The sequence below is a fragment of the Globicephala melas genome, chromosome 4 (genome assembly GCF_963455315.2).
Source record: "Globicephala melas chromosome 4, mGloMel1.2, whole genome shotgun sequence".
In the NCBI taxonomy this organism is placed as follows: domain Eukaryota; kingdom Metazoa; phylum Chordata; class Mammalia; order Artiodactyla; family Delphinidae; genus Globicephala; species Globicephala melas.
Window position 1 is genome coordinate 139,303,182 of NC_083317.1, and position 26,950 is coordinate 139,330,131.

At 38.7% G+C, this 26,950-nt stretch overlaps 1 protein-coding gene across 2 annotated transcripts in view; it reads left to right on the forward strand.

The window, feature by feature from the left end:
* Positions 1 to 344: 344 nt before the first annotated feature.
* Positions 345 to 26,950, forward strand: part of RAB5A (RAB5A, member RAS oncogene family) — a 29,917-nt gene continuing 3,311 nt past the window's right edge. The window contains exons 1-5 of one of the 2 annotated variants that reach the window (XM_030876346.3): positions 348 to 731; positions 3,775 to 4,030; positions 23,028 to 23,179; positions 23,487 to 23,609; positions 25,118 to 25,211. In XM_030876346.3, coding sequence (XP_030732206.1) covers positions 3,868 to 4,030; positions 23,028 to 23,179; positions 23,487 to 23,609; positions 25,118 to 25,211 — 532 coding nt within the window. In that variant the 5' untranslated portion in view covers positions 348 to 731; positions 3,775 to 3,867. Of the gene's footprint in view, positions 732 to 3,774; positions 4,031 to 23,027; positions 23,180 to 23,486; positions 23,610 to 25,117; positions 25,212 to 26,950 lie in introns of both variants that reach the window. The other variant, XM_030876348.2, reaches the window with a different exon arrangement.

Sequence of the window (26,950 nt, forward strand, 5' to 3'; positions counted from 1 at the left end):
CCTGGGAGTAACAAACCCAAGCTCTTCTGGGCTCCCCCTAGAGCAGGCCGGCCAAGGAGTGTCCCCGCCTCGTCCCCGCCCTCGGCCACGGGGAGCCACCGACCACCGCCCAGATAACAATGGCGCCGACGGGGGCGGGGCCGCGCGCGCCCCGGGGAAGCGGGCAAGGGGAGGCGGTCCGCGGCCGTAGCCGACCCCGCGGCTCGCTGGGGTCACGTGACGCGGCCGCCCCGCCCCGCGGCCCAGCCCGGACTCTTAAGGCTCTGAGAGGGGGCGGGGGAGCGGATAGAACCGGCGGACGGGGAACGACCGGAAGTGACGAAGGGGCGTAGTCTGCGACGTGCGGCGACGTGGCGGCGAGGCCGGCGCCGGGCGGCGGAAGTGGCTACCGCGCTGGGACTGGAGTGTTTGTGTTTTGGTTAGCGAAGGAGCCGGCGGCCGGCCTGAGGGGAGGAGGGAGGAGGAGGAAGATTTAGTGGGAACTCGAGCGCCGGCGGCGGCGGAGGAGGAGAAAGCAAAGAGGAAGGCGGAGCGGCGAGAGGCGGAGACGGAGACCGACGGGGGCGGCACCGCGGCACGAGCCCCGCACCGTCCAGTCTGAGGGGAGCGGCGAGACGAGGAGACGCGCCACCAGCCACCACCGCCGCCTCAGCCTCAGCCTCCTCTCGGGCTCCGCCTGGGACCTGCAGCCGGAAGCTTCGGCGCCGCGGCCCCGCGAGCTGCGGACTCAGGTAACCGAGCCGGCCCTCCGCCTGCGCGGAGCGGGTCGGGACCCCGGGTGGTCCGCGGGCCCTGCCGGCGCGGAGTCCTCCGCCCTTCCCTCTCGCGCGTCGGGGCCCGAGACTGGAGATGGGCCGAACCCGGCGTCTCGACCCACCGGCCCTGGTGACTCATCCTTCGAGGGGCTTCGGAGGCCAGGATTTGGGGACCGGCCGAGGGAGCGACGGGTGTCACCCTGTTCCCTTCTCAAGATGGCGCCGCGAGAGAGGGCCGGAGGCCGCGGTTCCGCCTGCTCCGTCCTGGCAGCCCGGGGTTGGGGGGGGGTGGTCTCCGGCCAGAAGCAAGCCGGATTCCGGGGAGGAGGATGGGAGAGACGGCCCAGGGGCCTGGCGGAGCCTGCCTGCTCGGGCGATCGGAGCTGGTGTCAGTTGTTCAGGTGCTCTCGGAGGAGGAACTGGGGCTTCCAGCAGGTGTGAATTTGGGGAGCTCCGCCTACCCCCCGACTCCCTGAGCCGGGTAATGGAGGGAGGAGGCGGCTCGGGAAGCCGGGCTGTCTAGGGACTCTTGTCTCATCGTTGGAAGGTGGTGAACCGCAGCCTTAAACAACTCGGCACAACTAGGTCGCTGAACACACTCACTGGATAGAGCCCTTTAAACGTGCTCTGTTGTTCGCCTCCCTGGAAGCTGGTTATCCTCCTGAGACTCAGACTTTTTCAAGCTCTGAACGTCATAATTCACATATTTGGTTTTTGTTTTTTGCTGAAGTGGTGCCTAAGTGTCCAGTCAATTGCCTTTCACATAACTAGTAGGGAAAAAACCCACATGGACACCACTGCGGTAATTCAGGACAGCTCAGAAACTTTATTCTTAGTGTAAAATGGGGATAATAAAAAGAGCTCGTAGGTTGCTGTGAGCCTAATTCATAGGATGGTGCTTGGCACAAAATAAGTACCCAGAAACGTAAGCTGCTGTTAGTTTTCGTCAAGGAGCACCCAGGAGGACTTTAACTCTAGAATGCCAGGTGTTTTCAAAAGATTTAAAATGCACTTTGTGCAAAATCTTGTGCTTTTGTGAAACAAAAGTTTAAGTAGTGAATGCAACTATTACAAAATGTAACTTTTAACCTTAATGTTATGCTAACTGTATATTTATAATTAGATTTAGATATGTTTTGTTTGAGATCCTTGGAGGGAACTATAATGCAAGGCTTTAAACCTTAAAAGACAAAGCTAAATCATAATCTTTTTTAATGGGCATCTGATGTTTTCCGTGCAATTTTGGGAGGACTGGAAATTCGGAGCATGTTGTCCTTGATGAGTAATTCAGTTTGCTGTTTTGTAGGTAATCAGACAGCTGGGAAGTGTTTTAGTTGCTATCGTATGTACTATCTGAAGGTGTGTTGGTGCATTTTCAGTCTACCTGACTTTCTTTTGATACTTGGTCATTATTTCATCAAGGGGGCACTTTAATTGCCAATTTTAAATCCCTGCTGTGTGTTGACCACTGTATTAGAAACTTTTTACATATATAGTTTCTTGTTTACTTCCCACAGCAGTTATGAAAGTTAGGTATACTGGAAATAGAGGCTTTGAAATGAAAGCACTTGCTCCAGCAGAAATTGGTATAGCTAGCCAGGATTAGATCCCCAAATCTGATATGTTTTTGGGGTGGTAGGAGGATAGATGTGGGGTTGGAGCATTTTTTTATTACAGAAAATTTTTTAAATGTACAGAAGTAGGAAGAATAGTATAATGAACCCATCACCCTAGCTTCAGTTATTTTATGGCCAATCTTGTTTTATTTACGCCCCCATTGTTTGGAAGCAACTCAGACCTATTATTTCATTTGTCAGTATTTCAATACGTATTACTAAAAGGTAAGGACTCTTCAAAGCTGCTGTTTAGGTAAGGCAGAGGTGATTTTATTGCCATGAATGTAAGGTCTCATGGATATGTTTATTAATGAGTTCGTGGTCAAGAGGGATTCTTGTATAAACTAATTTCATGGGTAAGGCAAATATCTTATTAGGTACCTAAATGAAATAGAACAGTGATTTGAGAAGGGGAATCATCAGATTTAATGTTATTAGCACATGATCAGCTTTTGATTAAAGATGGAAGAAAACTATGATGATTGATTTGTGAATAGATTGGAAAAGAGTTCTTTGAAAGTTCCCTAATTCTTTGAGATTGAAAATTAGCGTTCTTAGATAATAGTAGAAGACATAGAAGTTGCCCTTCAGGCTAGCTTTTTCTAAATGTGTTAAATAGAAAGTAACGACACATTTGTTAGCTCCAGAACTACAGAAAAGTATAACTAAGACACTAATTCACTCACCACATAGAGAACCACAGTTAACAGTTCCACGTCTGATATACTTGAGCACATCAGAAAACAGTTTTAAGTCTTTTAGGCACCAGACACACCACCTACTTAATATATTTGTTGCTCCAAAACTACCGTTAAATAAACAAAAAACATGTACTGTTTAACAGAAGCCTTCAAATAATAATGGCCAACATTTATTGAGCTGTTACTGTGTTCTAAGGTCTATTCTAAGAGCTTTCCACTTATTAACTTAATTTTACTCAAAACTGTTTTAACCTAAGTACTTGAGTCACCTTGCAGGTTGCCAGGGTTTGAAACTCAGCTCTGTTGAAGCTCTGTCACAGTAACTGTGTGACCTCAAGTTACTTAACCTCTCTGTGCCTGTTTTCCTCATTTTTAAGGATTGTAATAGTCAACTTTATAGGATTGTTGAGTGGCTGTGTTAAGTACTTAAAACCACCTGGCACAAAATTGAGTCTTTGATAAAGGTTAGCTTTAAAATGTTTTAAAAGCCTTGATTACAGCATGATTTTAGGCTCAAATCTCATGCCTTTACAGTACTCACAAAGGTAGTGAATTAAACTAAATGACACTCGGTGTCTATTAGAGATTATAATTGTCATGCAATAATGTGTTACAGGCAGAATTTACCAAAGTGATTAATAGTAGATTTGCTTTGTTTTGCTGATTTGTATACTTAATTACTTCATATTTGTTTTTTTACAGGTTTCTCTACCTCCAGAAAGAAAAAAATTGACACCTTGCATCCTGGAAGTTCATTTAAGAGACTGAAATTAGGGACTTCTTTCAAATTTGGACATGGCTAATCGAGGAGCAACAAGACCCAATGGGCCAAATACTGGAAATAAAATATGCCAGTTCAAATTAGTACTTCTGGGAGAGTCTGCTGTTGGCAAATCGAGCCTGGTGCTTCGTTTTGTGAAGGGCCAATTTCATGAATTTCAAGAGAGTACCATTGGGGGTAAGATTTTCTTTTATCCCTTCTTCATTTAATTGAATCATACATTGACAAATAAGATTTTGCTGTTCTGATTGTATGATGATAGGTACTAAGTAGGTCTCAGAGTGAAGAGCTGAGCAGCAGGCTCAAGCTTTATAACTTGGTTTTTGTTAAGGTAATGTTGTTTAATATTTCGATTTACTGGTTATCCCCAAGATGGTTATATGGAAGCTAAAACACAGATGTAAACATGAGTGGAATCAATGTCCCCAAGTATAAGATTTGATTGATATCTTTCTTGATAATGATTAGAAGCTTCTTCAAGTTAATACATGTTTGTGCTGAATTATATTGGCTTTAGAATGAATAGTGAAAATAGTAAAAGTAAATAGTAAAAGAGTTAACATTAAAATTCTAATTCTAAATAACTGAGGGAAGAGAAAAAGTGAGTGATTAATGAAGAGGGACATGAAAGGGAAATGGGACCTGGAGAGAAAGATGGAAGGAGAGGGGAAAGAGGTAGAGTAAGCACTGCTTACAGTGTTTTTGGTAAGACTGAGGCAAGGGGACGGTAAGATACAGGACAAAGAGGAGACAACTAACAGAGCATTGCTGTGAATAGAAGACAAGAAATTAGATAATTGAACCTCATCAGAGAAATCCACAACTGTATATAGCAGCGGGGCAAAACAGCCTTTTTTGGGCGTCAGTTTCATCTGCCAAATGAAGCTTTTGAATTAGGTACTGTGTGGACAGCTTTAAGATCCGTGGTATTTTGCAAGGGGTGTGTAACTAAGCAGTACCATATTTTTTCCAGGTATTTTATACGTTTTAAAGTCTTACTTTTGAAATATGTAAGGCAGATACCCATTGGCATGTAGCAACTTCTTGGAGTCCGTCTTTCAGGAGCATAACTTTATGCTATGCATTGAGTATATGTTCTCAAGTAAGTACACTTGAGAATTTTATTTGTAGTTTCAGATCCTCCCAATAAGATAAATTACAGAACTCTAGTATCTCCTGGCTTTTCCCTACATACAAGAAATGTAGTAGATAAGTGGTATTTCCACTTTAATAGACTCAGCAGTATAACAGTGATTGTCAGCCCCCTCCATTTGTATGTCATGTTACAATGTGATCCCATTTTAGTATTTTATGGTTTTTATAATGGATGAGCATCAAAAGTATAGTCCATACCATGCAGCTTTTATTTTGATTCAGAAATCTTGGTATTTTAAAAAGCTTTAATGAAGTGTATCACACGTTCTTTGTGAATACATTTGTGTGTGTGTATACCGTTTAATAATGAAATATAAAAATATATATATGTATGATTTAATAATGAAGTATTACCTCTCAAGCTTTAGCCTCCTCCAGAAAGCAAATTGGGCCAAAGTTAACTAGCCCACATGGTAGGAAGAGTTTTAAAGAGTTTGAGGTTATGTCCACCCACCTTAAACTGGTGCAAAAAGTTAGTCATTATAACTGCTTTTTGGCAAGTGATTGTCAGTTGCAGCATTTTCCAAAGTACATATGCATCGTAGGCAAAATACCTGGGCCGATATGTTTGGGACTTGCTATGTGCTAACCCTGCCCCCCTTCACAGTGCATATTAAAATAACAAAAACACTGAAGTACTGTAGTAAAGAACTTAACTCCTGGGAAATGTAGCCTAAGACTAGAACTTTGTTTTTGTTTTGGTTACTCCCGATTATCTTCGAAATGTATTTTTTCCTAATGACATCTAAGGAAGGACATTTAAAAGAGAAATTTAACCCCTTATCAGTTCATCAACATAAATATACATATTCTCTGATATGTGTGTATGGGAGTGTATATATATATATACACACATATATATATATATATAATCTCCATTTCCATTTAATACCAATTGTCTACATTTCATTAATGAAATTGTCAAAAGGTTTTCATTCTAACACATAAAACTTCCTTAATATTTTCTACGAGTACAGATTGAGCTGGCTTTTTAAACCAACTTTAGGACTTTAATTACATCCCAATTTCTATGTTAATGGTTACTGGCTGGATACCTTTCCACTATGTTGACCACATATTAATATCCTTAGGAGGTATGACAGTGCCATTATGATTACAGCTGTGAGCCCTGGATTTTTTGTTTGTTTTTGAGAGATAACTGACATAATATTGTGTAAGTTTAAGGTGTAAGACGTATTGGTTTAACTTGCCTACAGTTGAGCACTGTTTTTTGTATGCTCTTTGCTAGCAGCTCTTCACTCTTAAGGACTAGATTAGAATCTAAGCATTTAAGGATCTCAAGGTTTGAGCTATTTAAGGTCTGTAACTTGTAGGTAATATGTCTTTTTGTTTTGGCTGATGTGTGGTAAGAGCTGTCTAAAAATGAACCTAGCCAGATGTTTTACATTTCATCTGTTCTTTATTTTTTACTTAACTGTTGATGTTTAATAACATTAGTTGCGGTCTGAAGAGCTCACTTAAAATTTTCATCTCTGGTTGTGTTGTAAGGTGGAAATCATATACTGCACTCTTGAATTTGTGTATTCTAGAACCTTATATTCATCAAGAACATCAAGGTTTCTTTAGTTTTTGTGGTTCTTCCTAAACACGATAGCTTGATTTAAGAATCCATGTCGTCTCACAATACCCCACACCCCTGCCCCTTGGCTCTATAGCACTCATAATGAGATAGATAGTTAGGTGGTGGGTTTAGCGCTTTGGGGAGTTCTAGCTTATTTGTAGGGGTTTAAAGTCTGCATGACATTTACGTTCCCATTGTTTGTCTAAGACTAGCCCATAAGGTTAGCAGGGAGCATTAGGCTCAGAGGGTTGTCATCCTTCTTGCTATTTCATCTGGAGGCACATAGCTCTTCAGTAAATACTTGTTGGATGTTTGGACTGGCCATCTTTCATTTAACACCTTGAACACCTAAAGATTTATCTTAAGTTTTAACAAGTCTTCCACGTGATTCTAGTACATGCCAAAGTTTGAGAACCCCTGCTTTCTGTGTTCTGAGGAGCCAGTATTACATTTACACTACATATTAAAGTTCTCCCACAAATGGAATAATTGCTTTTCCTTTTTTTAAACTGTAGGATTTTTTTAAAACTTGCTGTTCATCTAACTCCTCCAGTTTGAGAATTTCAAGTATTATGTACTTGGTTACATTACATATTAACCTGTTATTTGTTTGTATGGGAACCCCTTCCTGTTAACCTGCTAGGCCTCTTTAAGAGAGCATGGCTCCTTCTCTGTTCCATCAAGGATACCCTGCCTTGTCTTTACTTACGGGAGTTAGAATATCCATAGTTTTCAGTTATCTGTACTGATGCTGTTCCCTTTTATTGCCACAAATAATCAAGGACTGGTTATACACGAAATTAAAGAAATAAGTGCCTTCTTTTTTAAGCTATTTTCAGCAGTTATTAACCCTAAGTAGAGTGTCTGAAATAATTATTTCAGGGTTGTTTTTACTGGAAGAACAAAGTTTATTCTATATTTAACATCCGTCCAGTTTTCTCTAAGGGGCTACCAGGACTTGTTCTTCTATTCAGATTCAAAAACATCTGGGGGAAAAATTATTAAAATTAAGAAAAACAAGGTTGGTTTCAAAGTTATTATTAACAGTCTTTTACCTTACCTTATCAATTTACAACCAGGACCTTCTTAAGAGTCGAGCGTGTGGTTAAGAAAGGGGTGGCGAGCTGCTCTATATCCACATTGTTTGATTTAAAATTCTAGCTCCAGCACATACCACGTATCATCTGAGGCAAGTCATACCCAGCTTTATTTGTGTCTTATATGAAATGGAAATAATAGTACCTTACTTGAGGTTTTTGGTAAGGATTAAATGAAAGTGCATATACATTTCTTGGCACAATGCCTAGCATTGAGTAAAATGCTTATTAAATATTAGCTATTACCATCACCACCATTACTTTTTGCTGAGTCATTTTTATCACTGTTGATATTTTTGTTGTATTGTCATGACATGATATTATTTTAGAACCGTGACTTTTCCACCTAGTGCAGAGCATTCAATTTAGGATTTGACAGTGTTAAAGAATTTTATGTCCAGATTTTCTCCTCTTGGAAGATAAAGTTTCTTATTAAAATTTATAGGAACAAATGAGATGTAAAAAACTTTATGAGCAGGTACTTCCTAAATTTGAGCCTTTCCAAAAATGGAGTTTTTGCAGATTCCTTCAAGTAAATAGCATGAACATATACAACTAAGTTTCTTTAAGTTCTGTATGGTAGATTCTTGCTTAACCCTCCCACCATTTGTTGATTTTCAAAAAAGCGGTTATTTATGTATGTTACATTAAATGCCTGCTCCCCACATCAACTAAGATATTTTGGAAGTTTTCTCAGAGAGAGAAATTACACAGTTAGATAGAATACGACATGTATGTACATACTAAATTTGCTTCCTAAACTGAAAAATAAAAGCAGCTAGAAAATTTAAATCTGAATAACTCATGTTTTTCCTGTAGTAGTAAGCTTTCTACTATTGCCCTTCACTTGTTAGCTGTAAGAAAGACTTGTTTGTGTAATTGTAATGTGTGCATTTGTTTACTTCCTTTATCTTTTTGCATCTGCATATTGTTTTCAATTAAAAGTACTTTTGAGAAAGGATAGAAGACCTAGGGACAAACCACCAGCATATAGTTTGCAATTCATGAGAAAAATGCTTTTTGAAATATTCATTATTCTTTCTGTTACAGTGAGAGTTAAAATTTGTGGGAGTTTATCTTTTGGTTCTAATTGAAAGAATATTACCTTTCTGCATAATAATATTTCCTTCTAGAAAGTACATATTCAGTATTTGAGATAGGTTGTATTACTAGGAGAAATTGGTAAAGATTTGGTATTTTATATGTTTGTACCAGTTCTGACCTAAAAAATTTTAATAGTCTTAACATCAGTTATTCCCCAGTGTTCCAGTTTAAAATGTTATCATATGTGGCTACTGAAGCATTGCTGTGAATTAGGAGCCAATAAGCTTAGCTTCAATCCTGGCTTCCTTTTACAAACAGCACTGTTTACATATTTATAAAATGAGAAGAGTAAGCTAAATAAGGATTCTTTTATGGCAGACTTTTTTTAAAGTGTGTACTCTCCTCCACATTAAACAATGCAATCAGTATAGTTAAACCTTTTCTTCCTCTTAAAATTTATTTCACAATTTGGGATCATGAACATCTGTTTTTGCCCTGTCTTACTTAATTCATCGATGCCCCCTGGTGTTGCTGAAGTGTTCAAAGCTGTTTGGTAGAATGATTTTGCCAGTTAGCTCTAAGTATGGTGAACTACTTCTGTTGATTCACTAATTTGCTGGGAAATAAGATTATCAAGCTTTTCAGAAATTCATTTACTCAACAAATTTACCAACCTCCTAGCACTGTGCTAAATATTAGAAACCAAAGTTAACCTTTCCACCTTTTGGGTCTTACACCATAGTAATCTGAGGTTACTTATATGCAGTCTTCCTTACGATGCATGCTGAATTAATTCATCATTTGGAGTTATCATTGAGAGCCTTTTGTTGCCAGGCCTCTTGGTGGCAAATAGGGATGTATTAGAGTGAGAAAGGCAGCAGGAGTAATTCCAGAGGCGTTTGATTTTTGATCATTGGCTATTTTGATGTAAACATGAACTGCAACTACCAAATTACTAAATTCCTCAAGATGAGAGTGAAGTCACATATTGGATTTTGAAAATAAGAAATAATCCTTAGAATTTTACAAGTGTTACAAAACAGTATTTGAGGGAAGTGCTGGTGAACAACATTCACCCTCTTTTCCAGGTAATATAGATGAGGAAGGGTAACAGCAGGATGAGGAACCAGTCATTTGTGGTTTTAGCCTGTTTGCAAAGCTGAAGATAGCAGTCACTCTTTGGATTCAAAAAGAAGAGATACCTTGATGATATGGGACTGTAGTCACTCTAATGATCAGGCACCTTCAGCGTTTCTCAGTTAAAAAAATAGTTACTTAGGGATTTCAGTGGTTCAGTGGTTAGGACTCCTGCTTCCACAGCCAGGGGGTGCGGGTTCGATCCCTAGTTGGGGAATTAAGATCCCACGTGCCATGTAGCACGGCCAATAAAAAAAAAAAGTTATTTATCCTCACATAGAACGAGAGCCAAGAGGGGTTCCACTTAGTTGATACCAATTCTATTTGAGGTGTAATGTGAATGTATCTTGGACACATAGGGTCCTTTAATATTAGAGGGCTTGAACTTGAACTTAGACAATCCTAACTTTCTCATCTATTGTATTCATAACTAATTTGTAAATTTTAGAAAAATGTGACTTCTAGGAAGTACAGGGTAATTTTAGGATAGCTTGTAAGGTAATTTTTAAGTTAGCTCCATGTCATATGATGCAGTCATAGAGCTTATACAGCATTCTCACAGTGTCATCTGGACCTTACCATAGCTATATGAGGAAATACTAATCTTATAGATGAGGAAACTGAGGCAACAAAAGTGATTTGCCTGAGGTTTTGCAACTAAGTGACAGCTGGGAATAAAGACAGATCTTTCTTCATTGCCACCTGTATTCTGGAATTGATAAAGTTTAGGGTCAGGATATGCATGACATAAGCATTCTGTTATAAAATGTGTGGTACTTGGCAGGTACAGAGCCCCTTATATATCGATGTATTGATATAAGGAAAATAATGTGAAAGTATTTTTAAATAAAAATTCAAATCACTCATGTTCCAAAGTGAGCACCACTGTTCATTTTTATGCCCTCCACATGTATCACATTTTTATTATTTCATTGATTTGTTCTTATAAGTCAAATCTCAAATGGTTGACATCGAAAAGTCTCCCTCCTGTCTTCTACCCACTTAGTTCTTTTTCCCAGAGGTAGTGTTACTTTGTCCTTGCAAAGTTACTATTATATTTATATCTGTGTATTTTCTCCTTTTTATGCAATTTGAAACATACCAGACCTACTGTAGTATACTTTTTATTTTTCACTTTAATACTGTCCCAGTTATCTACTGCTCAGAAACAAATGAACCCAAAGCTTAGTCATTTAAAACAATTATTATCTCTTTTGTTTCTGGGGGTTGAGTGGGCTTAGGTGATTTTCTGATGTCATGGGTGGCAGTCAGTGCTGGGGCTAGAATCATCTCAACACATCTGGCAGCTCATTCTGGCTATTGGTTGGGACCTCAGCTGGGGCTGTCAGCCAGAACACCTGCATGTGGCCTTGCCACCTGGTTTGGGTTTCCTCATAGCATGATGGCTGGGTTCAAACATGAATATCCCCAAAATACCAGGCAGAGGCTGGGTAGCTTTTTATGACCTACCTCCCAGAAGTTCACATAGATAGTGTCAATTATGTTCATATCACAGGCTTGTACAGATTTGAGGAAAGTGTCAGTGTCATGTTGTCACAAGAATGTATGTGAAATCTTCTGGCCATCTTGGAAAATACAGTCTGATTTCTCATATCATTTTATGAAGAGCATCCTCATTTTTTTCTTGGCTGTATCAACATTCCTTTGAATGGATCATAATCAATATGCTTTATCAGTTCTAGTTTCAGATTTGCACATTGTTTTATATTTTGGGACGTTAACAGTGCTGCATTGAATAATTTAATTCATAGTCATTTCTCACATATTCCAAGTATTTCTGTAACATAAATTCCTCGAAGTTGATTGCTGTGTCTTAGGTTATATACTTTTGTAATTCTGATACATTTTTCCACACCGCCCTCCAACCAGCAACACACAGAATGCCTGTTATCCTATTTTACTAACTCAAGGTAGCGTCATACTTACAGATCTTTGCCATGCTTAGGTACATTGATCTCTGCATTTTTGTTGTTTTTTTTTTTTGTTTTTTTTTTTGTTTTTTTTTTCAGTATGCGGGCTTCTCACTGCTGTGGCCTCCCGCCGCGGAGCACAGGCTTTGGACGCTCAGGCTCAGCGGCCATGGCTCACGGGCCCAGCCGCTCCACGGCATGTGGGATCCTCCCAGACAGGGGCATGAACTCGCGTCCCCTGCATTGGCAGGCGGACTCAACCACTGCGCCACCAGGGAAGCCCCAGAACTTTTATTTTAAGCTCACTTAGTGGATAGGCTTATTGCTAAGCATTAAAAGAGTCACTTTCAAGGCCAGTAATTTTTTTAAAGTCTGGTAGATTTCCTTGAGACTTGGGAAGTATTAAGTGCTAGGTTCTTAAACCAAATGGAGAAGGGATATCACTAAGGAGAAGGGGGAAAGAGGCCTCCTTTGCAAAATAGCCAGGGCACAATCCTTGCACATTATCTTTGATTTTCTTTAGTTTGAAAATTATATGCCTGGGAGTAGAATTTTCAGCATTTCTCTTTCTTGGTGTTCTCTGAGCTTTTTGGATCTGTAATTCGGTGTCTGACATTATTTTGGGGAAATTCTCAGTCTTTATTGCTTCACATATTCTATTCCTTTCTTCTCCTCTGGTATTCCCGTTATGAATATAGTACACCTTTTGTAGTTGTCTCACAGTCCTTGGATATTCTGTTCAGTGTTTTTCAGTCTTTATTCTCTTTATATTTCAGTTTTGGAGGTTACTATTGATAGACCTCAAGGTCTGAGGTTCTTTCCTCAGTCATGTGCAGTCATCTAATAAGCCCATCAAAGGCATTCTTTATTTCTCTTATGGTATTTTTGACCTCTGGCAATTTTGGGGTGTTCTTAAGATTTCCATTTCTGTGCTGACATTGTCCATCTATTCTTGTATTCTGTCCTTACCATTAGGGTCCTTAGCACATTAATCCTAGTTGTTTTAAATTCCCAGTCTGGTAATTCCAGCATCTCTGCTGTTCCTGGTTCTGATGCTTGCTCTGTCTCTTCAAACTGTGTTTTGCCTTTTAGTATGCCTTGTGATTTTTCTTGCTAGCTGGATATGATATACTGGGTAAAAGCAAGTGCCATAAATAGGCCTTTAGTAGTGCAGTAAAGAGGTGTGTGTGGGGGGGACCATTCTACAGTCCTGTGATTAGGTCTGTCTTTTAGTGAGCCTGTTTGTCTAAACAGTGAACTTCACAAGTGGTTATCAGTTTTTTTCTACCCCCCTTGGATTGAGACAGGATGGCTAGAATGGACTGGAATTAGAGATTTCCCTTCTCCCACATGGAAGGATAGAACTGGCTTGAGTTGGATATTTCTTCCCCCAAGTCAGTTAAGAGTCTGATAATACTCCAACAGGTTAACTAGTTAACTAGTTTCTCATGGGGACAGGCTTTGTTAAGAACATGCTAGTCTGGTTTATTTCAAAATGGTTCCTTTTCCTCCTACCTTGCCAGAAGCAGGCAGGGATTTTTCTCTGATATGTACTGTGAGAACCTGATCAAGTTCCTGGATGTAAAACTCACAAAAGTCTGGTGCCCCCCTCCTCCCCTATGTCTGGTGGGTTCCCCTGGAGTTTTTAACTCAGATTTGTCCATACCTAACCTCCAGCAATTTGTCAATTACAGTTTCCTACACCAGCACTGGTTTCCTCAGGCTTCTGCCCTTACATGTTGTGGTTTTCTGTATCCACCTGGCTTGTCTCTCCAATTTGGGGGACAACAGATTGCCCTGTGACCTCACTTCTTTTTCAGATCTAAGAACAACTGTTGATTTTTCAGTTTACTTAGGTTTTCATTTGTCAGGATGGAGTGGCGACTTCTAAGTTCCTTATATGCAGAACCAGAAGTCATCTTTGCTTGCACATTATAGGAATTTTTTAAAATACTGTTTAAACTATTTAACAAAGTGTCTGTTAAATGTCTTTCATGGACATATATCCCTTAAAGCTGAGTTAATTTCATTAACTTTTTCTCTTGATGTTTGTTGGGGAGCATTTGTCTGATACTAGCTAATAGCTTTTAACAGCCTCTCCCCTTTCTCCCATTTCTTCACCTTTCCTCTTTGTGATGTGTGCCTTCATTCTGCTTCCCAGTTTAGTATTTGGAACATGATTGTTATATAAAACCCATCAGGTGAGTAAAGACTTTAAGGATTGTGCCCTTGGTGTGGTAACCACAGACTCTCAGCCTTGAAGGTTCAAATATTGGTTTTATCAGTTCATTCTAGGGTGATTGGGTTTGGGATACTAACTTAATACTAACCAAGTTCAAACTCCTACGACTAATTTTAAAACAGTGTACATTAATGTACTATCAGAAATATTAGTATGATAATGTTCAACTAGTGACATGTGACTAGCTTATGTCCTGGCTAGTGATTCCCTTAGAAGAGTTGGGTGTCCTTTAAGAGTAACTGTCAAGCTATAATAGTAAAAGAAAAACACATTGACCTCTGTTACTCCCATATTATTTCTGAAAAAAATTGCATGAATTAGTCTTTTAAAAAGTATATCTTCCTCCTAGATAATGTTGGAGAAAAACTGATCCTCATTTTGCATGACTTCATGCAGACTTCCCTATGTATCATTAATATTTTCCAAGATTGCGTTCATTTGGCAACAATTATCTTTAGATGTTGCTTGAATGATTTTTGTTGTGGTAAAATACACGTAATAAAAATTTTACAGTTTTAACCATTTTAAGTGTGCAGTTTTATGGCATTAGGTGTATTCACATTGTTGTGCAAACATCATGTCCATCTTCAGAACTTTTTTATCTTGCCCAACTGAAACCCTATCCATTAAACAATAACTCCCTATTTCCCCACTCCGCCCCCCACCTGTGGCAAATACCATCCTACTTTCTGTCTGAATTTGACTACTCTAGGAACCTCACTCATATAAGAGAAATTATATGATAGTGTCCTTTTATGACTGGCTTTTTTCACTTAGCGTGTCATCAAGGTTCATCCATCTTGTAAACGTGTCAAATTTTTCTTCCTTTTTAAGTCAGAATAATATTCCATTTTATGTATATACAACATTTTGCTTATTTTATCCTTTGATGGACTCCTGGGTCTCTTCCACCTTTTGGCTATTGTGAATAACGCTGCTGTGAACATTGGTGTACAAATATCTTTCACATCTTTTGGACATATATCTGGAAGTGGAATTGTTGGATCATATGGAAATTCTGTGTTTAGTATTTTTGAAGAATTTCTATACCGTTTTCCACAGTGGCTGTACCATTTTATGTTCCCGCCATCAGTGCACAAGGGTTTCAATTTCTCCATATCCTGGGAACTCTTGTTTTCCCTTTTGATAATAGATATTCTGATGGGTGTGAAGTGGTATCTCATTGTGGTATTGATTTGCATTTTCCTGTTAGTGATGTTGAGCATCGTTTCATGTGCTTCTTGGCCGTGTGGTTGTGTGTGTGTGTGCGTATGTTTTTTGGTTTTTTGGCCATGCTGCATGGCTTGTGGGATCTTAGTTCCCTGACCAGGGATTGAACCTGGACCTCAGCAGATAAAGTGCCAAGCCTTAACCACTGGACCACCAGGGAATTCCCAGCCATTTATCTTTGGAGAAATGTTTATTAAAGTCCTTTGTCCATTTTTTTAATTGGGTAGTTTGGATTTTTGTGTTGCTAAGTTGTAGGAGTTTTGTGTATATTCTGGATATCAGTCCTTATCAGATGCTTATTGGTCTTTAAGAATGAGTTCAATATGATGAGTATTTATATAGATCATCTCATAAGTTGGATTTACTTTGGGAATATGGCCATCTTTTTATTTTTTGTTTGATTAATTTATGCCATCTTTATTTATTTTTGAATTTTTGAATTCTATTAAATTTTTTATAGAGCAGGTTCTTATTAGTTATCCATTTAATACATACTATACATACTATGTCAGTCCCAATCTCCCAATTCATTTCACCACCATGACCCCCTGCACCACTTTCCCCCCTAGTTGTCCATACGTTTGTTCTCTACATCTGTGTCTCTGTTTCTGCCCTGCAAGCCGGTTCATCTCTACCATTTTTCTAGGTTCCACATATATGCGTTATGCGTTAATATATGATATTTGTTTTTCTCTTTCTGACTTACTTCACTCTGTATGACAGTCTAGATCTATCCACGTCTCTACAAATGACCCAATTTCGTCCCTTTTTATGGCTGAGTAATATTCCATTGTATATATGTGCTACATCTTTTTTATCCATTCATCTGTTGATGGACATTTAGGTTGCTTCCATGTCCTGGCTATTGTAAATAGAGCTGCAGTGAACATTGTGGTACATGACTCTTTTTGAATTATGGTTTTCTCAGGGTATATGCCCAGTAATGGGATTGCTGGGTCATATGGTAATTCTATTTTTAGTTTTTTAAGGAACCTCCATACTGTTCTCCATAGTGACTGTATCAATTTACATTCCCACCAACAGTACAAGAAGGTTCCCTTTTCTCCACACCCTCTCCAGCATTTGTTGTTTGTAGATTTTCTGGTGCCCATTCTAACTGGTATGAGGTGATACCTCATTGTAGTTTTGTATTTCTCTAATAATTAGTGATGGTAAGCAGCTTTTTATGTGCTTCTTGGCCATCTTTTTTCTTTTTTTTTTTTTTTTTTTGTGGTATGCAGGCCTCTCACTGTTGCAGCCTCTCCCGTTGTGGAGCACAGGCTCCGGACGCGCAGGCCCAGCGGCCATAGCTCACGGGCCCAGCCTCTCCGTGGCATGTGGGATCTTCCCGGACCGGGGCACGAACCCGCGTCCCCTGCATCAGCAGGCGGACTCTCAACCATTGCGCCACCAGGGAAGCCCATGTATGGCCATCTTTTATATATGATCTCTATGTTTTGTATATAGAGATCATATAGAGATCAAAGTATATATTTATACTTTGTTGCCAGGCTTTTGGAGTGTTTTCTGTTTGGGCTTAATCACTGTGTACGCTTTCCTTTCTGCCCCAATCTATTTTTATCCCCTTTCTTACCTTCCTCCTTGCGTTAGTTGAACTGTAACTCTTCCAAGAATACGTGGTCTTCATCTTCTTTGCTGCCATGGTCTACTGGGTACTCTCTTATATACACATATACAGTTGAAAATAAAAAATGGCCGCAGCTTTTATTTTGGCCGTTGTTGGCTTTTAGACCATCCATATATTCTTTTTTTAAAGATTTATCATTTATTATTTATTTATTTTATTTTATTTATTCTTGGCTGCTTTGGGTCTTAGTTGCGGCATGCAGGATCTTTCGTTGCGGCTTGCAGGCTCTTCATTGTGGTGCGTGAGCTTCTCTCTAGCTGCGGCACACAGGTTCCAGAGCGCGTGAGTCCTGTAGTTTGCAGCACACGTGCTCTCTTGTTGAGGCGTGTAAGCTCAGTAGTTGTGGCCTGCGGGCTTAGTTGCCCTGCGGCATGTGGGATCTTAGTTCTCTTACCAAGGATCGAACCCACCTACCCTGCATCGTAAGGTGGATTCTTGCCACTGCACCACCAGGGAAGTCCCATAGACCAGGGGTCCCCAACCCCCTGGGCCGCAAACTGGTAACGGTCCGTGACCTGTTAGGAACCGAGCCACACAGCAGGAGGTGAGCGGCAGGCAAGCAAGTGAAGCTTCATCTGCTGCTCCCTATCTTTCCCCATGGCTCGCATTACCTCCTGAACCCCTCTCCCCCAATCTGTGGAAAAATTGTCTCCCATGAAACTGGTCCCCAGAGCCAAAATGGTTGGGGACCACTGCCATAGACCATCCATATCTTTGTCTGTGTACGATTTTATCATCTGAAGTCAGTGCTCATCTGTCTGATAAAATTCATTATATTATCTGATAAAATTCATTATATTGTATTATAATACTACTGCCACTGATAGTCATTTTCCCAACAAACCAATTTCTTCCTTCACAGATAACTTTGATACCTTGTTCTTGATGCCAGTTGGTCAGTTTCTGCCATCTTTCTCCCTGAAGTTTGATCCAGATCCATCGAACCCAACCATTGAATTACTTGGCTCTAAAAACCTTTGCTTCCCCTACACCTCACCTCCAAACAACCTCTAACTTGGATTTTATGTTCACAAGCCCCTGATCAGCATCTGAGATGTTGAACAAGGCTCTTCCCCTCTCTAACAACTATATCCTTTCAGTTTTAATAGGGCATCAAATCCACCACTTCCATGAAAGTTTTATGTAAGGGAGGACATAGTCATGGGAAAAAAAATATTTTTATATATATATGTATGTATGTATATATATATATTTGTGTGTGTGTGTATGTATGTGGGGTTTTTTGTTTTTCTTTTTTTTACTTTTTGGCAATTAAGAGGTCATTTTATTAGTATTTTAAATTTAGTTGCATCTTAATACTTAACCAAACCATCAGTGCCTTTTCATTTATACATTAGGTTATTTCTTATTATTAAATACAAAAATACTTTGAACTTAAAGGTGTGTTCTCCCTACGCTCCTGCTCCCATATCATCTTTTAGAGATTCCATGAGATACTAGGTTAACAAATAGAGTTTTCATGGCTTTGCCACATGTTGGCAAAATTATTTCAAAACAGTTAATACAGTATCTCCAGCAGAGCATCAGTTTTTGCTACACTCTTTTATTTTCATTTTTTAATTTTGCTAAGTTAAGGGATAATACTTAACTATTTTTACTGTGAGGATGATTTCATTGATTACTAGTGGTGTTGATTTTTTTCTGTGTTACATGCCTTTTGTGGATTTTCTTGCACATTTATCTTTGATGCTTTTGGAGTTAAGATTTATATGAGCTTTCTACATATTAAAAATTAATCTCATAATATCCACTATAGAAATTTTTCTAAATGAGTTTGTCCTTGTGTTTTGAGTGTATGATACATGTTTTACAAACCTGAAGTCTTTAATTTTTATATAATCAAACCTGATAGTCTTATAGGATTTTTGGTCAGTTCTAATAAAGTAATTCTTTTCTATCAAATTTGATAAAACAATAAGTTGAGGGTTGGGGTGATATTGGTTCCTTGGTTTTTCCTTTTTTGCCCTTCTGTTTAGTTCATGTAGAATCATTTTAGGTGTTAGTTTAAACTTTTTTTTATGAGTTGTTAACCTTTGGTTAATGCTATTGATTTTGGATGTTCTTTCCCTTGCCCAGTGTATTGCAGTGTCTCCTCCTTGCTTACTATTTATCGAGGTCTTACACATTATAGGCCTTTGGTATTTGCAGGTTTAACATTTACAGTTTCACCAACTCTCAGCTGACCCCAAGGTCTGTCATTCAGTAATTTGTAGTTTTGCTGAGACTGAAGTGTTACTTGCTTACTGCCAAGCTTGCAAATAGGAACTGATCGTGGAAGCCCAAAGAGGAAGCCTATTAGACAGGCCAGCACCTGCATCTCAACGCAGCTTTGTTTTTCTTTACTTGTCGTCGCGTACACAGTAACTCTCGAAGTGATAAAAGCTGTTTCTTTGTGAAATGTGGGCCCGAAAAGAAAACCAACTGCTAGTGCTGGTGATGGAAGTGAAGAGAAAATGAAGAGGTCTAAGAAAGTGATGGTTCTTAGCCAGAAAATAGACGTTTTGGATAAATTAAAGTGGTTTTGCAGATTCAGGTAAGTTGGTGGTTGGTTAATGTTGCTACAGTATTTATGTAGTAGTTTATATTTTGAGTGCTAGAGTTTATTTTTACAACTTTGTAAAGGACTAGTAATGTACTTTTAGAAGCACTGAGGATTTGAAGATGTCAGCTGTACTTCACTGACTTTTATGGGGGAAGTTAAATACTTTGGTAGTATTTGACCTTGAGAACTTTGGAAAATCTTGATGGTCTTTGTGTTATATAATGTTTATAATACTGGGTTATCCTATTCCTATATTTCTGCCCTTGTGGCACTACAGCACTTCTAAGTAGTTCTAATGTGTTTTTGACTGTACCCTAAAACTCATTCCACTGGCCTCTATTATTGGTCTTTTTTCTCCTCCTCCCGTAATTATGCTCTTTTTATCATATCACATTAACAGTATGGTGTTACCCAGGTAAAAAGATCTTGTTGGTACTTTGAGATTGTGTTTGTTACATAATAACTTGAGTAGAGAGAGGCCTTTTGAAATACCTATTTTTTCCCATTTGGGAACTGTATCTAGTCAAAATAGCCCCCAAATAGTTGTACATATCTTTCATGGACTTCAGCAAACTTTTTGGACATTTATATGAACTGAGATTTATTTTAGATATTGAATATGGACAAGAATAGCTAGTTTCTCAAGGAACTTCCTAGTCTAGGAGAAGATAATGTAAACCAGTGATTATAAAGTGTGAAACGTGTTCTTGCATAGGGAACTCTGGGAGCACAAAGGTAGGACCTGCTTAAAAGGGTGTGATGAAGGATGGCTTCTGAGAGGAGTTGAGTGAATTGATTGTTCTTATTCTTTGTTAATTTGATAGGGATCCAGTCTCCTCCCAGCATAACACTGAAATCTGGTCACTGCCTGTGTTTGTAAGGCTGTTTCTTTGATCTGTTCCAGCCAATTTAAGGAATTTACTATGTGCTTTATTTTAGCTGACGCCTTTGGATTTTCATTTCAGGCTTCTTGCCTCTTCCAAATAATGTCTCTTTCCAATAATTTATTACCTTAATTATTATAAGAATATCTGAAGTGATATTACATAATCGTGATGGTGGACATTCTCTTCTGGTTTCTAGGTTTAGAGAGATTGCCCTAAGAGCTTTGTGCAAAGTGCAGGTTTCAGGCTTAAGGATGGAATGGACGCTTGATACATTTTTTAAAAATTTATTTTATTTATTACTTTTGGCTGTGTTGGGTCTTCGTTGCTGCATGCAGGCTTTCTCTAGTTGCGGTGAGTGGGGGCTACTCTTCGTTGCGGTGCGCAGGCTTCTCGTTGCGGTGGCTTCTCTTGCTGTGGAGCACGGGCTCTAGGCGGGCGGGCTTCAGTAGTTGTGGCACGTGGGCTTCAGTTGTTGTGGCTCGCGGGCTCCAGAGCGCAGGCTCAGTAGTTGTGGCGCATGGGCTTAATTGTTCTGCAGCATGTGGGATCTTCCCGGACCAGGGCTAGAACCCATGTCCCCAGCACTGGCAGGCGGATTCTTAACTGCCTGGTGGCGCAGTGGTTGAGAGTCCGCCTGCCGATGCAGGGGACACGGGTTCGTGCCCCCATCCAGGAGATCCCACATGCCACGGAGCGGCTGGGCCCGTGAACCATGGCCGCTGAGCCTGCACGTCCGGAGCCTGTGCTCTGCAACGGGAGAGGCCGCAGCAGTGAGAGGCCCGCGTACCACAAAAAAAAAAAAAAAGTAAATAAATAAAAATACTGATTCTGCATGAGAACTTTTCGTGACTGGGAAAAAGTGACATAGTACTTTCTTGGTATCCTTTATCATAAATGCAGGATTTTTAAAAATGGATATTTTTGCTAATTTTGGATGGTAAAAGAAGTTTGAATTGGAGTATATTTTAAATATGACTAGCCAATTGTGAGAATTCACAGAACCCTAATAGAATTAACTCAAAATAAAGAAATTTCCAATCATGATGGTTGCAAAATTGAGAAGATTATAGTTTGTTGATACCAAAGCCAGTACAGCAGTCAGTTGACCTAATAAAAATAGCACAGAAAATAAATGTTATGTCTAATATAGAAGAGATGTAAATCAAATTAGACTTGGTTTATTCAGCACATTGGTATTAACTAGTAAATCTCTTAAGATTAACATCACTCGTAAACTGCTACAATTTACAGGATTGGATCATAATTCTCTTGCATGGGAGGACAGAGTTTTTGAAAACTTTATAACTTAATTCTATGCCAGTTTCAGAGGAGTTGAATACATCTTGAGCTGAAAGAAAAAGGAAAGAGCTTACCAACTAAAACTGAGTGATAGAGCAGCAGGGTTTAACTACCAAAGTTAATGAAAGAAAGGAACTGTAAGGTGTTCTTACTGTTGGCCAGCATGCTGGGGAAAATGGCTGTGTGTAGGTCTTTGGTGCAGCTAACAACATCTAAAAACTTACTCTAAGAGTAATATTTTAAAGTTCAATTCACTTGATTATCATGTACCTCTTATAAGTCAACTTATTTTCAGAAGCATCCATGTGGTGTTTTTCCTGATGTTTATTCTTAGAGCCAAGAGAATCATACTTATAATAGACATTTTACTTCATATTGTTCTCAGGAAGCAATTGAGAAAATAAATGATACAGTAATTCTTTGCAGGATGTGACAGCAATCTCTTAATTTTAAAAGGAGGAATATCATTATAAAATGCTACTTTATTATTAAGATTAAAATCTCAGAAAAGAACAGGTGGAAAAAGTACAAATCACAAAATCCATAAGGCAAGGAATGAAAGCTAGGAGTTAATATTGAATCTCTATTAAACAAATTAAGTCTAGGTTGAGGTAATAACGATTATAAAAATTAGTGTCGATGTTTTGATGGAATAATATAAAAAATATATTGATTTAGTGGTAATGGACTGGGACTAAATTCCCAGATTATGCCAATTAAACCCAGGAGAATGGAGCAAGAGGTATGCTGTTGTCAGTATAGATGGTAGTTATAGGTATGCTGATCCACCTTCCCCCCAGTTTTTCAAGAATATCAATGGGCTTCCCTGGTGTCGCAGTGGTTGAGAATCCACCTGTCGGTGCAGGGGACGCGGGTTCTGTGCCCCGGTCCGGGAGGATCCCACGTGCCGCGGAGCGTCTGGGCCCGTGAGCCATGGCCGGAGCCTGTGCTCCGCAACGGGAGAGGCCACAACAGTGAGAGGCCCGTGTACCACAAAAAAAAAAAGAAAGAAAGAAAGAAGGAAAGAAAGAAAGAAAATATATATATTTCTTAAGTCATGTTACAATTTAAAGTTTTTAGATACACAATTTGTAAAACAATTTAAGAACTTTAAAAAACTTATTTAATATTACAACACACTTTTTAAGAATGTAGGAAACACTTTCAAGCTGTGATTTTACTATGAAGGTTTTTATATGTAAGCATATATTTATCTAGCTTTGAAGCATAGATCTTACAGGTATTTAAAGCCACTATTAACTGTGGGTATGCAGTATATCAGGTTTCTAGGTGTTTTCTGTAGTATTAAAATATTAGTAGGAAAATGATAAACTTATTGCAGACATTTTCTTCTTTCAGCTGCTTTTCTAACTCAAACGGTGTGTCTTGATGACACAACAGTAAAGTTTGAAATATGGGATACAGCTGGTCAAGAACGATACCATAGCCTAGCACCAATGTACTACAGAGGAGCACAAGCAGCCATAGTTGTATATGATATCACAAACGAGGTAAGTAGAAATGCATTCTACAAAGAAACTTGTTTGAGTATCCATTTTTGGTATTCAGAATTTCAATTATAGAAAAGATTTTTTCTTAATCTTTTTTTGTTAGCCAAGCATGACATTTCTGCCAAAGCTTTTATGAAATAGAGAAGCTGATTTTAAAAAATAAGATGCAATTGTCTCAGCTACTACAGTAGTGCTAAGAATTGCTTTCCAGGAGTCACACTGGACAGTCTTTAAAGCCTCGCCCCACAGACACACTCCCTAGCCATTCTTTGAGCCTGTGCCGAATAGCTGTTTCTTTGTTTCCCAGGAGTCCTTTGCCAGAGCCAAAAACTGGGTTAAAGAGCTTCAGAGGCAGGCCAGCCCTAACATTGTTATAGCTTTGTCAGGAAACAAGGCTGACCTCGCAAATAAAAGAGCTGTCGATTTCCAGGTATGTTGAATTTAACTTTCACTTGGAGGCGCATATTTTTCTTCTGTACCCACACTTGAATTACAGTTACAATTTTAAAACGATGCAAATGATAAAAAGTTTTTAGCCAGATGTGTACTATGTAATAAAATCTCATGATAAACCTGAATTTTTTAATATCTTTATTTAATTGTAATATATAAGTTGATTCAAAGATTTTGTCGACCTAAACAATTACAAAAGAAGTAATTGTTCACAAACAGTGTGGAAATATATAAAGCAAAAGGTGATTGCCTCCTACCCTAATCCCTCCAACCCCATGTATAACTTTAGTATCCTTCCTAACTTTTTTTAACTACCTATATATATCACCACACATATACATACCCACATACACACATACATATATGTGGTGGTTCTTAAAAGGGCCTTCAAAAATAAAAGCTTAAATCCAGTGTGTATGTTATCTAATATAGCTAATTAAGAGTGTTCCCAGCTGCAAAATAAAATACTGTCATTTAAAATAAAGCAATGTCTCTAGTTAGACATTTTAAAACTTCCCCTCCTCTTGCTCTTCAGCTTCTCTACCAGAGAAGTTTGGTTGTGGCCATTATATGTATAATATCAGTGATGGGTTAATGTTCTTTTTTGATGATGGAGTACACGGACTGGGAGAAAGGGCACTAATATTTCTTGCACTATTAGGTAGTAAACTGAGAATCTGCACATGTGGTTTCATTTAATTCTGGTGACAACCATGTGAGGTATAGTATCTATTACTCTTTCTAAGATAGTTACCTCCTCAGCATAGAGAGGCAGATAGCGCACTTACATTATAGTCACAAGTGGCCCTGTCACATAACATTTCAAAGGAAACTCATTTTTTTTCTTTATCAAACTGGAATGATAATTGGTTGTTCTTCACAACAGCTGTGAGGATCAAAGGCAATAATACACGTAAACTGTAAAGCATGACAACGTAAAGTAGTAATAGAATTTTCAGAGGAATGATTCATGACATATTCAGAATTAAAATGCTGCTTGTAGAATTTTCAAAGGAATGATTCATGACATTCAAAATTAAAATATTGCTTGTAGAAGTCATTCAGAATTAAATACAAGGGTACCATTTAGTGGCTGAAGCCGGTGTTAAACATTTGGTTTCCCTTTACCTTCCTTGTAAATAACGAGCATAGGTAAAATTGCCATAAAGATCAAAGAGAGTTTTATATTTAGAATTGTTGTCCCTCTCTCCGAAACTCATCATCTGAAAGTAGATTTAATGTGAGACCAGATAAAGTAGGATGGGATTGTGCAAGAAGTTAAGGCAAAAGGGAAGTTATAAACTACGCAGTGGTTACCTTTGTTTTACTTTTAACTATAAATAATTGCTTATTATACAGTTGTTGGTTGTAGGTGATCAAGTTGGAGTAGTAATAAGGAAGCCTCTTTTTTTCTATAACAAAAATAAGGCAGGTATAGTAATAGTATGTGCAAAGGATATATCTCAATTTTTGTTCTATAAACAGGAAGCACAGTCCTATGCAGATGACAACAGTTTATTATTTATGGAGACATCAGCTAAAACATCAATGAATGTAAATGAAATATTCATGGCAATAGGTAAGATTAACTTTTTTGCAAACAGTAAAAATAAAGGTAGAACAAGTTACACTGGGGGCATATTTGGTTTGACTGTCTTTTTTTTAATTCTTGGAGTTTTGTTTTGTTTTGTTTTTAATGATTATACTACTATCCTAGATTTCTTCCAGAAGCATTACTTTGTTAGGCATATTGTTAAATTTGAAAAATTATTACCCATTAGGTTGCAGTGCTTTCAGTTTAGTTAAGTTTCTTCTAGGTGAGTTGAAAGCCTGAACTTGGAGCTGATAGTTCAAGCAGATAGATTTTCTAAAGATTTCACTGAAAAATTTGGATAAATACATGTTTTTCTATTAGATTATAGTTTTTATATAAAAGGAAGATAAACTCAGTAATGTTTTTCAGTGCAACATATAGACATGATGAGATTTGTTTCTTACTGATCAATAACTATTTTCATCTCTCCATTGCTCTGAACACTATTTTTGTTTATTTTTCAGGTTCTTTTTAAATCATTGATTACTGACAACTATAACACAGACAAGTACATTGTACATACAGATTTACAAATTGTTTTAACGCAAATATTGTAATGGAGAAAGTTTCAAAGCACTGAGGCACAGAGAGAACAAGGGAAAGCAAAACAATATCCAGGCTTTCTATTGCCTCGATGGTCATTTGATCCTACACTGTGCTCTTACCTTTCCTCTAAGTACTTTTAACTAATAATGATTGCTGTTGCACAGTCGTTGATTATAGGTGATGAAGTTGAAGCCTTCTTTCTTCTATAACAACAATTAAAATATTTTTATTGACCCTAGCTGCCTCCTAGTAGTTTTCAGGTGCAGATCCCATGGGAGGGGTCTACTGTGGTGGCTCTCACAGTCTGCTGCGTCCACAATGTCCGTGTGCCAAGCGCTCATCTCATCCCACAACATCTTTTATTATACAGCAGTGATTATTAACTGGGGTGTCCACATCCTTGGTCCCAAATAAGTATTCTTTTATACTGAAGTCATACAAATTAACCAGTGAACAGCTGATTCAGAGGCTAAAGAAAACCCAATAAGAGCTGCAGGTACTGTCATATTATTTTTCACTAGGTGAGAGAGTTTAGTGGCAGCTTCGTTTAGGGAAAAACTTGCCTGTGTAAAATATTTTCCTGAGAAACTCAGGCTTGCATTTTATTAGGGAAATACCAGCATAGTTGTGAAGGATTATGAGACAAATATATAGTTGTTTTGTTTTTTTTTAATAAATGGGACAGATCACACCCACAACCACATCTGAAAAGTTGGGAAACAAGGAGATAATAGGGCCTTCAAATCAGGCTGAACTTTTAAACCTTTCTGATGCTATTAAGACTCTACCAGATGGGCTTTGTTTAATTTGTACCTTTTATTTAGACTTGCTAATAAGGTTATTTCTTTCAGTCAGAAAGTAGCCTACGTATTAGAGCTCTTATTTACTTTTCTAAAATTAGAATGTTTCTTTCCTTGAAAGAAACTCCAAGTGTAAATTGAGTTGTAACCTCTCCATTAGTAACTTAAATAAATCACACAGTGAACTCATATTTGTACTTTTTTTTTTTTTTTTTTTGCGGTATGCGGGCCTCTCACTGTTGTGGCCTCTCCCGTTGCGGAGCACAGGCTCCGGACACGCAGGCTCAGCGGCCATAGCTCACGGACCCAGCCGCTCCGTGGCATGTGGGATCCTCCAGGACCGGGGCACGAACCCGTGTCCCCTGCATTGGCAGGCGG